Source organism: Xiphophorus couchianus, chromosome 6 (genome assembly GCF_001444195.1).
Source record: "Xiphophorus couchianus chromosome 6, X_couchianus-1.0, whole genome shotgun sequence".
NCBI classification, from domain to species: Eukaryota; Metazoa; Chordata; class Actinopteri; order Cyprinodontiformes; family Poeciliidae; genus Xiphophorus; species Xiphophorus couchianus.
This window is the reverse complement of record NC_040233.1, coordinates 4496447-4508960: the sequence shown is the minus strand read 5'-3', so window position 1 is coordinate 4508960 and position 12514 is coordinate 4496447. Positions and strand designations below refer to the sequence as shown.

At 39.7% G+C, this 12514-nt stretch overlaps 2 protein-coding genes across 2 annotated transcripts; one reads left to right on the top strand and one right to left on the bottom strand.

Moving 5' to 3' along the window:
• The first annotated feature begins 36 nt into the window (after positions 1-36).
• LOC114146461 (cell wall protein DAN4-like) lies at positions 37-10411 on the top strand. Its single transcript, XM_028020509.1, has 5 exons — positions 37-333; positions 2031-2306; positions 6400-6615; positions 6698-6864; positions 7799-10411. Exons 1-5 carry the CDS (start codon positions 267-269, stop codon positions 7841-7843), a joined length of 771 nt encoding a protein of 256 aa, XP_027876310.1. The 5' UTR covers positions 37-266; the 3' UTR covers positions 7844-10411.
• mgst3a (microsomal glutathione S-transferase 3a) lies at positions 10082-12496 on the bottom strand. Its single transcript, XM_028020514.1, has 6 exons — positions 12335-12496; positions 11921-12081; positions 11743-11816; positions 11554-11611; positions 11356-11428; positions 10082-10591 (listed from the first exon to the last, which is right to left on the bottom strand). The coding sequence occupies exons 2-6, from the start codon at positions 12035-12037 to the stop codon at positions 10449-10451; spliced, it is 465 nt and encodes a 154-aa protein (XP_027876315.1). The 5' UTR covers positions 12038-12081; positions 12335-12496; the 3' UTR covers positions 10082-10448.
• Between the last annotated feature and the right edge of the window lie 18 nt (positions 12497-12514).

The window sequence follows — 12514 nt, the reverse complement described above, 5'->3', positions numbered from 1 at the left end:
GGGGCCACGATATGTATGGATGTTCTTTTTAAAACAAAAAGAAAAAAAAAGTATTTTCTTTTCCAACGCACACACGCAGCCCCACCCACGCCAGCGTGCTCCTCTTCTGCCCGACTCCCTCAGGATATTTTTAGCGCTTGGTGATGTGCCCTGTCAAATCACGTAACGGAAACAAACATCAGAGAGAGAGAGGGAAGGAGAGGACCGAGCTGCTGAGGAGAGGCGGTTGAACTGCAGAGAAAAGAAGGCAGAGGAAGCCCGATGAGATGAGATTTGAGATTCATTTGGTGTGCTTCTGGTTGCTGTTGGTTACCGGATCGCTGCAGACTGGAGGTAAGCTGATGTTCTCATCCGTCAATATAAAATCCAGACTATATGCTTGCGTGTCCGTTTTGACTTAACTGACAAATAATCTTTCTTTGGTTTTTACCTTTTTCATAAATTTGTCCCACATAGAACCACAAATTCGGTGTGTTTTGTTGCGGTTTTATTCTGCGGAGCATCATAATGAAGTAGATTTTGGTGTAGAAAATAAAGAAGGATGCATACGCTCCAAACGTAAGCTGTGCGTTGGTATTCAGACTCCATCGGTTAGTTGCATTTAAAGCTGGGTTGATTTTTTTTTTTTTCCTTCTTCTTCTTTTGCCTGTTGCGTCTTGAAAAGTTGCTCGATCTCATTCAGGTTGGACAGAAAGCATCTGAGAACATCAATTTTCAGGTAGGGTCATAGATTCTCAATTGGGTATAGGTCTGGACTTTGATTAGACCAGGGCTGTCCAAACTTTTTCTTATGGACCAAAACCATAAACTCAAGGGTACTGTTGGACCAATTTATTTATTTATTTTTATCTAAAACACCAAAAGTTTCATTGAGAATTTTGTTCTTGCTCAACAATGAACTAAGCATGAAATACTTTAATTAAACAAAGCAGATGGCCCAATTTTTGTTTTTGTAGGAAAGGAATGTGTTAATCATTAAGATCAAAATCCTCCAAAATGTTTTGGTGTGTTTTCTTTATTGAAAGCGAGGCAAAACACTTTACTAATTTATTTTGGGCTCGACCGAAGGAAACTCGAAACGATTTGATCTTTTCTCAGCAATGAAAACATTCTTTAGGTGACTCTTTATTTGAAAAGAACCACACGTTCGGTGGTTCTTTTAATAGTTTTGTACTAACTGAATAAAAAAATATCCGCGTCAACCACTTGCGCTGGTGAGACAAATTTGTATCATTCAGAACATTTTCCACTTGTGAACGGTCCTTTTTTCCATTAATGAACTGCAAGCAGTCAAAAAGACTTCCCCTACATCCCTTCCTATCTTGATGAGCATCGCTTCTCTTATTTCACTGCCGAAACCTGAACCTAAAGATCAGCAAAGACGATTTTTGTGCAACGGAGGCATTTGCACACATGTATTCTTTTTTTTAAATAAGAAATAAAATAAAATGGCCATCCTCGTCAGTGTAATTTGTCAGTTTTTTTGTGCGTGTCTGACGTCACGCGAGATCACGCTCCCACAGCTCCGCGCTCATCAGCTACAATCAACTACAATTAGTTTTAGCTGTCATGTTGTCAACATAACGCGTCAAATCTTAAGTGCTTTCCCACTAATTGTCAACAGGATCACATATTGGACATGCCCGACTTGGACAACAAGGTCCAAGGGAAAAAGTTTTAATAAAAAAAATATTAGCAAGGGATAGGGCTGTTATGCTAGCTTGACTTTGACAACCTCAACATGTAAGTATGCTGCAGATTTTGGTCTGTTTTGGTTAAGTTTAACAGAAAAGAAGAAGAAGGTGACCCACACACCAACCTTCTGACATATCATCAGTATAGCAGATGACATGTCATCATCTGCTAATTAGCTCATTTAAATTAATGTAAAAAGAATTAATTAGCAAATCAACAACCGCGTTGTTCAGATGATCACTTATTAATAATTGCAAAACAAATAAACAGCCTGAAAACATAGTACTTTTGTGGACTGAATGAATAATTCCAATAATTACGTTGCTATTTTACAGGTCAGAGCCATGCTTTGCCTACTTCCTTTACCTCAACCCCATTTCCTGCTCCTGCTGAGACCCCCGTGAACGAGTTTCCTCGGCAGACACAATACCCTGCAGGCAGGAATGAAACTTCAGGTGATCTCCCAGCCTCTGCCGCCACCGCCGCCCCGGTGGAAAGCACAGTCCGATCAGAGACATCAGCAGATGCAGAACATCCGCACGTCTCAAGTTCCACTAAAGCCACATCTCAGTTCACAAATGCGCCCACTGTCACAACTCCATCTCTCTCAGGTAGCCATCTTTACTTGCTTCTCTCGCTGTAGTGCCTCACAAAATATCCACGCCCCTTAAGTGGCAAACGTTAGAGCATGTAATTGTGTATTTATGCAATTGACCAACACAAAACCGGGGCAGAATTTGGAAATGTTAGGAAAACAAATACTGGTTCCTATATATTTCCTACATATATATATATATTTCACAATATATTATTACTTGTATATTTATTCTAGATTTTTTTTAAATGTATTTTCAAAAAATAAATTTGGTGTGCAGTGACAATAAAGTAAGTTCAACTCGTAACTTTACAGAAAGGCAAGAAGAAAACCTTATTGAGAAAAAATAAGTCAAAGGAAATTCTGACAACCAATGAGAGCCAGGAGGCGGGCCTTAACACTGTCAATCATCCTTATGTACGGTACTTGCTGCTAAATGTACTATTGGTGGAGAAATTACTCACCGTTCCAGGAAAACCTTTTTATCCGCCATCATTGTGGCCATGCTAACCAGCCTTAGCATTGATGTCAGGTGGGGGGAAGAACAGCACATTCACAAGAGTGATTGACAGTGTTAAGACCCTCCTCCTGGCTCTGATTGGTTGTTTTTAATAAGCATTGGAAGAAGGCAGAGAAGCGTGATATTTTTTTTCTTTTTTCCACAAATTATCTGTCTCATACCAAACTGTCACAACTTAGAGGCAGTTTTAACAAAAGTGTAAAAAAAATTTTTTTCTAAAGTCCATTTATTAGGTTGTCCTATTAAACAAATGTAAATAAAGTAAGCTAATTTGATTACATTCGACAAATTAACCCATTTTTGTCTTAAGTAGGAGCTCCATTCTCTTTTTTTAGTGTAACTATGGTGTTAAACTAAAACTACACATTTCACTGAACTCCCCATTCCTACGGAGAACAGGATGGTCTTCATGCTAATGGGAGCTTTGGGAACATGAGGGAATACAAGCAATACTAAACATTTATCACCTACTAACCCCTACATATCCAAAGCTGCCAGAGACACACCCTAAAACACTAATTGCTGGAAGCAAAGCAAAATGTGACTTGACAGTATTCTGAACAGCACCTGGCTACAAATGCAAATCTGAAAATCCAGTTTTCTTCCACTTTACCATTGTAAAGTGTTCCCTGTTCGGTGTCGGTTTATCGTCTAAAATCCGAACAAACTGCAGTCTGTGGTTGGGATGCGACAAAATGCTCACTACTTTGCGTTACCACCCCAATGCCTTTTTATTTTTTTTGCAAGGTTTTGCAAACTGTGGCTCATTATTTTCATCTGCACTAATGTGACGGCTTTGTTTATTTCTGGCCTTCTGGGTCTGCAACTTCTTCATTTCAGTGTGTTTTCTTTGTCCAGACGAAAGCCTTAAAATATAGCATCCCTCACAATAAAACGCTGCCTGTTTGCAAACGCAGGCCAATTTCCCAGACTCGGTTTCCCTGCCAGCAGCGTTACGGGAAAACAGTCCTGCCCTGACCTCCACTAGTGTTGTAGAGTTATTGAAGAGGTTCCCTTTTTCCAGATCGGGTAAATATAAATATAACCCCCTCAGCCGATGCTGGGTGACTATTTTAGGAGAAATAACCAAAAGCGAGAGTAAATCCAACCTCACACATTTTTTAGTACGTTTTTTTTTTTTTTCTTCCTTTTTCTTTACTGGTTATTCAACATCAAGCCAAACCTGAACAACAACCTCTTAAAAAAATCTGTTAATAGATAAATAAGTATTTCTAATTAACTTCAGTTACTGTTAGAAAAAAAAAGAAAGTACACCCTTTTTGAATCCTAGCATCTTACGTAGATGAGACCTGGCCTTATCCAGATCTGAAATGATTTAGTACTTGTCACATTGTGTAGAGATTTGGGGAAACCACAATGAAACCAACCTCTGACCTTTTTGTACTCTGCAAGAAAAAACAACCCAAAAAACAATAAATCGTGATGAGTCGATTAATTGAACAGTCGTCAACTAACTGAATAATCGATTAATCGTTAACTGAAGTATACAGACTCAAAAAAGGAATATTTGCTGAAAGACCAGCACACTCCGAGCAGTAAAAAAAAAAAAGAAAACAAGTAGTTTTAGCATTTCAGAAAAAAAACAAACTTTGGTCTGTAAATATGTTCAATCCAAATTTCGTCATGTGGCATAATTTTAGCTTTACTAAAATAAATTCTAGTAGGCACCTTTTTCTGTTCATTTATTAATCAGTTAATCCAATAAACACCAGCAGGTTCACCTCTCAAATAAGTAACATAAGCTTTGTAGCATAGGTGGGAATTTATCGTATCGTTTATCATTTATCGTGATAAATTTCTCATGACAAGAATCTTGATTTATCGTTGTCACAATAAATTCCAATTAATGATGTTTAACCCCCCTCCAAAACTGTACCTGTTGTTAATTTGACTATTTTCTCCACTATTTTGTTAATGAGTGCATCAATAAATATCAATGAATTTGAAAACATGATTAAATGCAGTTAGTGTGTGATACAAACCACGCTTCTTTATATGACTGGTAAGGAAACCATGATCCACACAGGGAACCATTGGCTTCTATTTTCCATAGGAAATGAAATCATTTTTGAAAACGGCTTATTGTATTTGCTCAGGTTAACTTTGTTTGGTAATAAAATTTGTTTGATGCTCTGAAGTGTGACCAGAAACAGCAAACACAGAGGATACTGGCAAAGGAGTACATTTCCACAGCACTGTACATCCTGTTTCGTCAATCATATGCGGTACAAACCATCACTACTTTTCCCAAATCCTCACTTGTTGTTAAAAACCGAGACTCCGATGTTGAAGCCTGAAATATGTGTAACACGTACCTCAAAATAATCTGCCTTCTGTGTTAGTTTCTGTTTTGCTCTCAGTGCATTGACATTCCAGTGGCTAATCTGTAAACACCATTTGTTGATTAAATGTGTAACGTTTAGTAGAAAGATTACAGAGTTCAAGGAATTTGGAACAACTGTTTTTTTTTTTGTTTTTTTTTTCTCAATCAGTTTAACAAGAGAGGGAGATGGGAGAATCTACTAATAATAAATCGTGTTATTTAGTTATCCTTAATTTATAGTGATTTTTTGTTGTAGCATGTTGGTTTTTTTCTCCTTTTCTTTCCTACTTCTACCCACAATAACTGTGTGACCCTAGATTATTCATTTGGACTCCCTTTTTTCTTCTGTGTTCTTGTTATTTGTTCACATGTCTAATTGGTTATTCTGTAGATCTACACCTCTACATATTTTTGCAAACTCACAAACAATTTTACAAAATATGTAAAGAAACATCAACATTTACAATGTTTTTTCTTCACTCTTCAATAATTATTGCATTCATTTAGCATAAAAGCTGCATCATGCGGTCTGCCATGAGATCTACATTTTATTTCCAGATAATACAATTTTTCAGCACAATCCCTTCTTTTAATTATAATAAAATGTGTAACACTTTTTATCATAATATTAATCAACAAGTTTAATTTATTCCTATAGTTCCCATGGTATTTTTCTTGTTGGAAACATTTCCATTTCTTGCTTGATGAATTTGACTGGCAGACGATCAAAAAGATTTGCATCAAAAAGAACAGTTAAATCAATTATTTTAACTTATATTTTATTTTTTTTAAAACATAATTGAATAACAGATCAATTTAAAGTACAAAATGTATGGGGTTCCATTTTATTTTTCGTTTTGCTTTTATTTTTTTTCCCCTCATCTTCCTACAGCGCCCTCTGTCGGCCACCACTTTCAAAAGCACCGTGTTAGTCTGTAGTGTTTGTTTTGCACACTCTAATTGGTGAATTAAAACAAATAAAATATTTAAAAGAATGTAAAAACTAGAAAGTTATTTGCACAGAATGTGCTGCAACCCCATCACCATTATTGTTAATATGTTGGTGTGATGACTGCAAAGCCAAACAGGTTCTATGTTTTTTAAAGATAATTCTTGGTATTATTATGCATAGATAGTTTTTGCTATACATTGTGGACAGCAGCTTCGTTGTGGGGGGGAGCGATCGGGTTTCAGGAGCAGGGTGACCTCTGCTCTCCGTCCTGTTTTGAACCGAAACACTTTCAGCCGCCGCAGACGGCCTTTCATCGGCACCGACTGCTGCGAGCTCCACCCCTCAGCAGGCCACCTCCCGTAGGTACTCCCCGACCGGCGAGGCCCACTCCACCTTTTCATCTGGACCCACGACCCCCGCCTCTACTGCACACACACCAGCTCCTGGTTGGGTCCCTGTGGGGCCCACACACCGGGAGTTTCCGTCGGAGCTGAACATCAGCGATGACGGTCAGGAGACGTAGCGAGCGTGACTTCTTTTTAAAGTTTGAATTTATGATGTCGTTTTAATGATTTGTTCTCCATCGTGTAGACTCGAAGGGGTCCCACCGCCACTCCAGCTCTCCTCTGGACCCCCTGCTGGCCGGTCTGCTGGCAGTGTTCATCGTTACCACAGCTGTGGTCTTCACTGTCCTCTTCGTCAAGTTCCGCCAGCGGGTGAACCACCCTGAGTTCCACCGGCTGCAGGACCTTCCCATGGTAAGAGGCCACTCCATCAACACACTCTCTACTCTAGTCTTTGTTGTTCTCCATCAGTTTTTACAGTATTGTTATTCGTTGCCTAGCATGTTTCAATTCACAGGAAGTGATCTATCTGCCAGTTATCTTCCTGTTGTGACCAGACTGGTGGCATTAGGTTCAGAGAAAATGGCTCCTACTGCTCTATTGTCATGAAGTCACACTGACAGAATTACTGGGCAGGAAATGTGGTAATAACTCTCAAAATCTCCTGGCTAAAGAGGCAGTATTATGAGTGTTTCCATGCACATTGTGCCATTTTATTGCATAATCAAGTCAGGTGTTATATAAAAAAATGCTGCATGCATTAAATATGACTAAAAAGAAATTTGTCTTTGTAATTTAACGCCTTGAAATTGGGCCTCTGTTTCTTTAAGAAACTCCTGCTCAGGAAGTGATCACAACATGGCTCCTCTACTAACCCTTTACCAATGTTTTTACCAGCGTTTCACTGAGCAGTAGGTCCTGTAATGAGCTCAGCGCATGCGCAGTTCCACCAGGTGTTTGCTAATTGATGCTGGCTAGTTTGAAGGAGCTGAGTGGGTTAAAGATCGGAAGCCTGCAAACAAGGAAGCTTCTGGGCATCAAAGGCGTCGCTAGAGCCACCCAGGCGTTTTGCACAAGTGAATGGTTGCTATGGAGATTAAAGGATTTCTCAGACATGCATGAAATAATCAACATAGCACTCCAGGTGTGTTTTTTGATGAGAGAATTAAATTGCATGACGCGAAGCTCAAAAACATTGATTTTAGGTAATGCTGCCCCTTTAAGAAAGGAAACAAAAATGATCTGCTTCCATTTTTGCTAAACAAACAAGTAAGTCTCATTCTCTGTGGGCGTCGCTGTTGCTTCTCCTCTAAGGTCATCATGTTACAGTTTGTAATTCTCTCTGTAGGACGATTTGATGGAGGACACGCCCCTCTCACCTTACGCCCACTGACGGATTCTCCTCTCAACTCCGTCACTCGTGCCATGGAGAGAACATGTGTCGAAAAAGAAGCAGCTTTTTGGATACGTGGAGAAGCATACGTCTTCAAGATTAGTCCAAATTACTGACTTCTCTGTTTAAGGCTCACTGTTGAAACGATTAGTTATTTTGTCGTTGTTTGAATCATCAAAGGTTGTAGAGTCACCTAATCTTTCTTCCACATTCCCGTCTAAGTCCTGGAGACTTTTCACTCTCACACAAAAAGTGCAAATTCAAGGCACTTTTGCACAAATAGCAGCACTTTCAACGTGACACGTATTACACTGCCCTCTAGTGGACATATGAGATAACGTAGGTCGAAAAATCCATCCAGGACAAATAAAAAACCTCAGGTGATTGTCAGTCTGAATGAGGATTTGGGGTTCGGACTGAGAAACATCACTGGAGATGATTTAGGTGACCAAATAAGAGTGAAGTGCACTTTCAATCCAAACTGCTGCCTTAGAGCTGCGTGAGGTAATACAGAAAGTTCACACGTAAATTATATTTTTACTCTACAGTATTTGAAAAACCAGATGCACCAGTAACATTTTTTTTTTCTTTTTTTTTTAACCAAAAAAAACCTTTCAGTGGTTGAAATCAGGAATACGTGGTGGTGTTTGGTAAACGTTGTTGTGAAACGTCTCAGTATCGTTTCATCTTGGAATAAGAATCCCGAAGTTGGTGATTGCTCCTTAAATTGAATGTTAAATGTGCCATTACTTCCCAACTTGGGAAGTAAAAGTGCTACAGTGAACACACATAAGAAGTTCAAGTGAAACTGAAAGCTGTTGTGTGCGTCTGAGCGCCTGGTGTCTTGCAAAAGCATTCCTAGCCGCTGAGCTTTTCCACGTTTCGTCGTGCTGCAACCACAAACGTCAGCATATTTCAATGGGCTGTTATATCAAAGAGAAACACAGATCAGTGCAGAATAGAAAAAAAAATTAAGTAAAGAAAATCCAATCCAGTTGCCTCCAGTCAACTCATGAGTAATGTATTATCAAACAATATCTAAAGCTTTGGAAATCTCACAAAATACTGTTTGATAGTTCATCTGAAAATTACAATAGCAGAAGCAGTCAGTGTTACAACAAATCCAAAGAGGCCTCTGACTGAAGACTGTTGGTGTATGACCAACAGCTCAAGTTCCAGGTGGTAGGGACAATTTCCATAATAACGTACTGGATGACATCATTACTTGTTTTTAGCGCTGCTAATGCTAATCCGCCTCATTTGCTTTTGCCTCTCCTCTTTAAATCTTTTGAAATTTGCTGGTCAGATGCTGTTTAAGTAAGATTGCACCCCTTGTTTTACGAACAACTTCCATCTCTATGCAAGCAAAGCAGGTATAGAATCCAAGACTGGTAGCCTGAAGCAGGACGCGATATTAGAATATTTTTGCGATGGTAGTTAATATTGCGACATCAGTTGCGATATATCTCTTCTCCTCCTAATCTGTGCTTCATGCGCTACATGATCTTTAGCATTTTTGACAATGTCTGGCTAAATATTGCATTTTTATCATTAGGATTAAAAAAACCCAAAAAACTTTTAAAACGTGTTAGGCAACAATTATTGCATGCCAAACCATCTTTTGCGATATGAATACTGCGCACACTATAATATTTTTGCGATATATTGTGCATCCCTAGCTCGAAGTGCAGGAAAAGGTAATCCTGCAAAATATCGACTTATGTAGGCTGAATAAAGGCACGCCACACCTTTCAGATTTTTATCTCGCTTGTAGTTGCAAGCTGACAGAATGTGGAGAAAGTTCAAGGGCTTTGAATTGTGCAAGATTCTCCGCTCTGCCAGAGTTTTGCTTTATTCTCTCTAAGGATTTTACGTGTTTAAAATGTAATAATTTAAATGACATGAAAGATCACTTGTTTAGTAATAAAGAAATAAAAAAAAACATAAAACCAACAGTAAGTCTTCCTTTGATATTGCGGGTGGGGGAACATTACACTGCTTTGTTTTTAACCTGCTTGTCAGGTATTAACCGTGATTTATGATAATTAAGTAAATAAGTTATTGCTCCTGTCTGAACCGGCACGGTGGACTTTAAACGATAACTGTTAAAAAAAACACACACTCCCTTTACACACACACACCTAAGTAAACACACCCTCACATTCTTTCATTCAGCCCCACACCTTCTATAATAAACATAATAAGGCTGTGTTATCTGTAGATAAAGAGTGTAAAAAGTAGAAGTGTAGAGATTTTTAATATACAAAAGTAACTTCTGGCTTCAGGCAATCATGACAGTAAGAACATGTACAGGCTTAATGCAGACAGATGGAAGTCGTGTTGAGACCGACTGATCATCTTCAGTGCAAAAATTACACAACAAACGCCACGATTCTCCACAACGAGTGTCCGGCTATTACCTTACGCAGGTGAACTCATCTCAAATGGGAGTGGCTGGATCTAGAAAAGACCAGTCCGATTACTTTCCAGCTTCAAAACAACCAGTTAAGCAGGTCAGAGTTGAGCGGATAAGCTACGAGACATACTACGCGCAGTCGCCATAAAAAAGATTATTCGGGCGGCCGACATCAGCAAATCTAAATCGTTACTGGTAGGGTGCGCCGCCCAACAGCCGCGGGCGCGCCGGTCCCTTCCAGCCCAGCAGGTGGCCCCCGTAGCTCAGAGTGGTCAGCAGCAGCCCCAACAAGGCGACGTTTCCAAACGCACCCCTCATCCTCTTCTTGGGATCTGGCATAAAAGGACAGCAACGACAAGTTTTAGCACACAGGATATTATGTAAATAAAAATTAAAAAATAGAGTGGCAGGACGGCTGCCCAGCTTCTATGAGGTCACGCGGTAAAATTAACAGTATTAGTTTGATTTATTTTTCTTGTCATAAAGGCGAAAAAAAAAAAATGTGGGTGTTCGTTTTAACATTCTCACCTTGTTATTCCTACATTTAGAAATGTCAGAGTTCCACACTAAATATTTAATTCAACAGCTAACCTAAATATCTAGTTTCCAAATAAATTTATTTTAGCTAAATATTTATTGTTCAAGCTAAATGTTTAGCTCAGGCCTACATTTATGGCATATTTAGGTTGCTAAGTTGGCAACTAAAATGTTTTGCTAACTAGCTAAATAACTAGCTTAATATTTAGCTAGTGAGCTAAATATTTAAACTAAATACTTAGTTAGCAAAAATAAATATTTAACTTTGAGCTAAATATTTAGTCTTCTAACTAAGCATTTCATTTGTAATACATTTTCAAATATTTTATGAACTATATGTTTGGCTTGTGAATGAAATATTTACTTTAGAACATTTAGAAATGTAGAAAAAACGGGGTGAAAACATAACTTTGAAAAATGTACACCCGTGGTTCTTTCTTTCTTCTTCTCTCTCTGTGACAGGCTAAATAAACCAAATTATTTCTGTTAATAGTTTTTTGGGGTTTTTTTTTTTTTACTGCGTAACTTTCCAAACCAAGGCCCATGAGCCTCGTCTCACCTCCAGTGGAGTATCCATGTGCGTACACCTCTCTGCTAACGATCCACACGGCTCCGAGCCCACTCACTAGACGCTGTGAAACACACACAAAGGAAACAAATCAGCGTTGGCTTTAGCTGCTGGGATGCGATCGCATCACCCATATTTGGATGGGACTACAGCGGCATGCGAGTGCAAAAACAAAACAAAAAGGCTCACGGGGCAATGCAAACCACCAACTGCCAGGCAGAAGAGAAAGGGGGGGTAAATCTCCAGCCTGTTGAAAGGTGATAAGAGATTGTTAACCTTCATCTGCTCTTCCTCCCCCCCCCCTATCAGTAGGTAAAACCAGAAGGTGTGTGCGGGCTTCTCTGGTTTCTACCTCTACGTTTTGCAGCTGATACCTACGTGTTCTGGTGTGCACGCTGGATGCAGTTGAAGATGTGTCCATGTTCCGGATCATCACTGTACATTTTTGGGTACTGCAAGGGGGGGGTAGGGGGGGAGAGAAAAAAAACAAAGCAAATTACTCTCCCCCCTCGTTCCCACTACACAGCTTAAAAAGTGACCTCACCCTCCGGCTCACCCGCACGTTGTACTTCTTCCTGGCTTTTCCCACGTTAACGGCCAGGTGTCCAATCATGATCATGCTGGCAACACCAGTCAGCACAACGTAGCCGTACTCCTTAGAAAACGCACCCATTCTTTCAGAGCTGGCGGAGGGAACACTTAGAGTAGTGTCAAAAACTAAAGTAAACACAAAGAACAACCAGAGATTTAGGCTCGTTGTTTCACATCGAAGATATGCAAACGGATTTGTGATGAAACAAACTCGTTGAACTGTGAAAATAAAAAGGGAAAGTGAGCCGAAGGAATGGAAGCAAACAGCACAGGCTGAGCAAGGACGAATGAACGAGCGGAAGGTCGAACAAGAACCGCAGCGCAAACATGGCCAGAAAAGCGGACAGGAAACAGAAGTTCTATTTTAGGAGCTTCTTACCCGAAAACTGGGAGAGAGGTTGAGTCCGACCCTGACGGTAGAGACGCTGCAGTGTCAGAGCGAGCGAGCGCTGCGAAGCTTTCTCCTACAGCTGCTTCGGTTTCCGCGTGCCTGCGTGATTACGTAAGGAGAGCGCACGCTTGGGGGGGCGGTGTTGGAGAAAAAAAAAAATTGGATTTT

Excerpts from the sequence above, each read along its gene's own strand:
- LOC114146461 (XM_028020509.1), top strand. The coding sequence starts at position 267 with ATGAGATTTGAGATTCATTTGGTGTGCTTCTGGTTGCTGTTGGTTACC. Across the intron at positions 2,307-6,399 it reads CACAACTCCATCTCTCTCAG|CCGCCGCAGACGGCCTTTCA; the intron begins GTAGCCATCTTT and ends AAACACTTTCAG. Across the intron at positions 6,616-6,697 it reads GCTGAACATCAGCGATGACG|ACTCGAAGGGGTCCCACCGC; the intron begins GTCAGGAGACGT and ends TCCATCGTGTAG.
- mgst3a (XM_028020514.1), bottom strand. The coding sequence starts at position 12,037 with ATGGGTGCGTTTTCTAAGGAGTACGGCTACGTTGTGCTGACTGGTGTT. Across the intron at positions 11,817-11,920 it reads GGAAGAAGTACAACGTGCGG|TACCCAAAAATGTACAGTGA; the intron begins GTGAGCCGGAGG and ends CCCCCCTTGCAG. Across the intron at positions 10,592-11,355 it reads ACATGGATACTCCACTGGAG|ATCCCAAGAAGAGGATGAGG; the intron begins GTGAGACGAGGC and ends CTTTTATGCCAG.